Source organism: Pinus tabuliformis, chromosome 1_2 (assembly GCF_031772625.1).
Source record: "Pinus tabuliformis cultivar Carrire ecotype Pingquan chromosome 1_2, CPIR1, whole genome shotgun sequence".
In the NCBI taxonomy this organism is placed as follows: Eukaryota; Viridiplantae; Streptophyta; class Pinopsida; order Pinales; family Pinaceae; genus Pinus; species Pinus tabuliformis.
This window is the reverse complement of record NC_142298.1, coordinates 577,862,893-577,866,323: the sequence shown is the minus strand read 5'-3', so window position 1 is coordinate 577,866,323 and position 3,431 is coordinate 577,862,893. Positions and strand designations below refer to the sequence as shown.

General features: G+C 39.1%; 1 protein-coding gene across 1 annotated transcript; it reads left to right on the top strand.

Moving 5' to 3' along the window:
* Positions 1–2,417: 2,417 nt before the first annotated feature.
* On the top strand, positions 2,418–3,191 carry LOC149206928 (uncharacterized). Its single transcript, XM_089397849.1, has one exon. The coding sequence runs from the start codon at positions 2,418–2,420 to the stop codon at positions 3,189–3,191; it is 774 nt and encodes a 257-aa protein (XP_089253975.1).
* Positions 3,192–3,431: the final 240 nt, after the last annotated feature.

Below are 3,431 nucleotides of genomic sequence, written 5' to 3'. Positions count from 1 at the left end.
TTTCTGGGTACATGCACTTCTTAACATTCATTAATAACTTCTCCAGATGCACTAGGATTTAATTCTTAGAATTGAAGAATCAAGTTTTTGACAATTTCTTGGCATATAATGCCCTTGTAGAAAAATTACTAGACATTAACTACGAATGTTTTGAGAATAGATAATCAAGGTGAATATGTCGAAAAGAAATTCACAGATTACAACATTACAAAAACTCAAATGTGACATGTTGTTCCATATACATCACAATAATATGGTGTTGTTGGAAGAAATAATCATACATTAATGGAAATAGATAATTGTTAAATTCAATCTAGAGGATCATGTCCTAATTATTGTCTAGAAGCAACCAATTGTGCAAATTATATAATAAATCATACTAACATAAAGGTTTTAAAAATATAACAACTAGAGAATCATGGACTAACATTAAGCTAGATGTAAGAAACTTTTGTGTACTTGTTAGTGTTTCATGGGCTCATATTCTTGATGAGAAAATGAAAGAATTACATAATAAATAGTGAGAAGTATATATTTATTGGATACTCTAAAGATATAAAATTTTATAAACTTACTCAACTTCATTTCTATGAAATAATATTTAGAAGAGATGTCAAATTTGATGAAAATCTATTTTCCTACAAACCTAATTTACTAGTTGTGCCATCATTTGATTGATTTCCATTTTTCGCTTTTACGTAAAATTTTATTAATATTTTACTTTATTCTTTAGAGGATGATAGTGATAATGAAAATCCACATAATCCTACTCATCTTCTTCTAGATATTCCATTGAACATCAACAAGCCTCAACACTATATTTTCCCATATGGGGCTATTCAACATGAGAGGCAACTCAAGATCTTGTTGGTGATTGTATGTATCAATATCATACTCATTCTTAATTTCAGTGATCCCTCTCTTTTGGCTTATGTTTTTAACGACTCGTTATTCAAATTCATTTGTAGAAGCTTCATGCTAGCTAGATCAGGATACAACAATGAACACATAATATTGTTCTGTAATGGAAAATGATACTTGGGAACTTGTACTGTTTCCAAGAGGAGGAAAATTATTTATTCGTAAGTTGGTATATAGGACTAAATATGCATTAGATTGAAGCATTAAATGACATAATACTAATTAGTTTCTAATGGGTTGTCTCATGTTGATGGAATTGACTACAATGCAACCTTTACACTTACTACCAAAATGAATTCCATCTTCCTTGTTGATGACCTTGCTACTTCACATAGATTGGTGGTCCATTAGATGTATGCTAAATTTGCCTTCTTACAATGGGATTTACTAAAACAAATTTACATAGAAATATATTCTAGCTATGTTCAAGTTATAAAGAAGAAATGAAACCAATATTTATGTAGGTTTAAAATTAGTTTATAACTTCTTAACTAGAATAAGAAAATCCAAAATAATATAAACTAGCCTTATAACTTTCAAAATAATGTAAACTAGTCATATAATTTTTATTTTTATTTTGTATGCATGGTAGGACCTTTTTCATTCGTTAGGAAGGTTACATCCATATTTAGATGGTTAGGTGTCTTCAACCTACCCATTGGGAAACGAGGTCTATTGGCCACCTTACCACATTATAAGGCATCCAAAAACAAAAGAGTTTGAGTTTGTCTATCATAGCTATGTAAATATAATTATCCTTGATTCTCCTATTATCTAGATAACTAAGACACAATATCAAAGTTTGCAAAGCCTTCATCTACACAAAGGAAAAATACAGATCCACACTATGCAAATCATGCTACTAATCATCAGAAGAGTCCATAGGTGTTGGGTCTGTCGCTCTAGAATAGGGTATTTTTTTTTTAGGGAGACATGGAATATGCTTCTCTATTCGGTTGAGGCGGGCATTTTGTTGCTGAATCTGGAATTGTATGAGCTGAAATTCCTTATGAATTTCCTCGAGTCCAGGATCATTCTTGGAATGTCCAACTCAAGGAGTCACCAAGGCTCTAGCCACAATATTATTCATCAACCAGTAAAGATAGGCAATCTATTTGTATTGAGAGGACTGACCTCTAGAGTGTCTAGGATTTGACACCAATTCTCACCATTCCTCCACATCCAAGTCCACACAAGTTGCGAATGAAAGTCCCTTGCAGGCTGCCCCCTGCGCGATCTGCTCCCCCAGTGGATTGAGCAGGCCTCTCTTCTGATTTCCATCTCCATCTGCCGACCCGATAGCAGATCCGGATTGCAGGACCTGGAGAGCTCAATCCTGGCACGCCCCCAGCCCTGAGGGCGGATCCGATTGATCTTGTGGGCATTTATGGAGTTCTGGGCAGGATCTAATCTCAGCTAATCTTGAGATCATGGAGACTCTGGGCTCCCCCTAGGGTCCATCCGCTCCCTCATCCCTCTCGCCTTCGGAGGCCTTCATGCAGATTCTGGCAGGGCTGCCTAAGAAGAAAGCCCCTGAACCTTCGAAATTTGTGAAAAGATTAGAGGATATCCCTGCGATTTCCCTTCCGCTTGAAACCCCGATGCAAGTTGCTCTGTCGCTGTCCGATCGAGCCCTCGTTGGTCAGTTTACGGGGCTCTGGCCATCCCCTAAAGCTACGGAGAGCTGGGTAACCAGAAACTGGGCGCCGTTGATCAGAGAAAGCGTCACCTCTTACTTCTTGGGGAGAGGATACTTCCTCTTCGAATTTACAGCAAAGGAGGACAAAGAATTGATCTTCAGAAACGGCCCCTATTTCATGGGTCCTCGGGGTCTGTATCTTAACAAATGGATCCCGGACTTCGATCCTGCAGTCGATGTCCCTAACGCAGTCCCTGTGTGGGTCAGACTCCCGCACCTCCCGGTCCATTGTTGGAATTGGGACTCTCTGCGGCATATTGGAAACGCTCTAGGGAAATTTATTGATCAAGCGAATAACAAGGATCAATACGACTGTGCCCGAATATGCGTAGAAGTAGATCTGGAGGTAGGGCTCCCTGAGGCCATCACGATAAAGGTTGGAAGCTGGACGCATCTGCAGAAGCTGTATTATGAGCAGTTGCCCTTCAAATGTCGGAAATGCCACGAGTATGGACATTTCGCCAGAGGCTGCCCATCCAACGCCAAGGTCGCACAGGGAAAAGATGATGGATGGAACCAAATCAAGTGCCACAAACCCAGGAAGACGGGAGGACCTAGTAGCAAAGGATAGCCATCTGCTCAAAATACTGCACCTCCCTCAGGGAATCGATTTGATCCGCTCATTTCTCAACAAGAGAAAACTCAGGATGCTGAGATCCAAAAGGAGACCGAGCCTACAATGGAGACTGGGAAACAAAACCCCGATTCTTCAAGCAAAGGATCTCCTCCAGCCTCCAACAAAGACACAAATGAGGAAACCCCCAAAAGCAAGAAAGATGAAGACAATGAAGAAGAGCAGATCATAGATGAC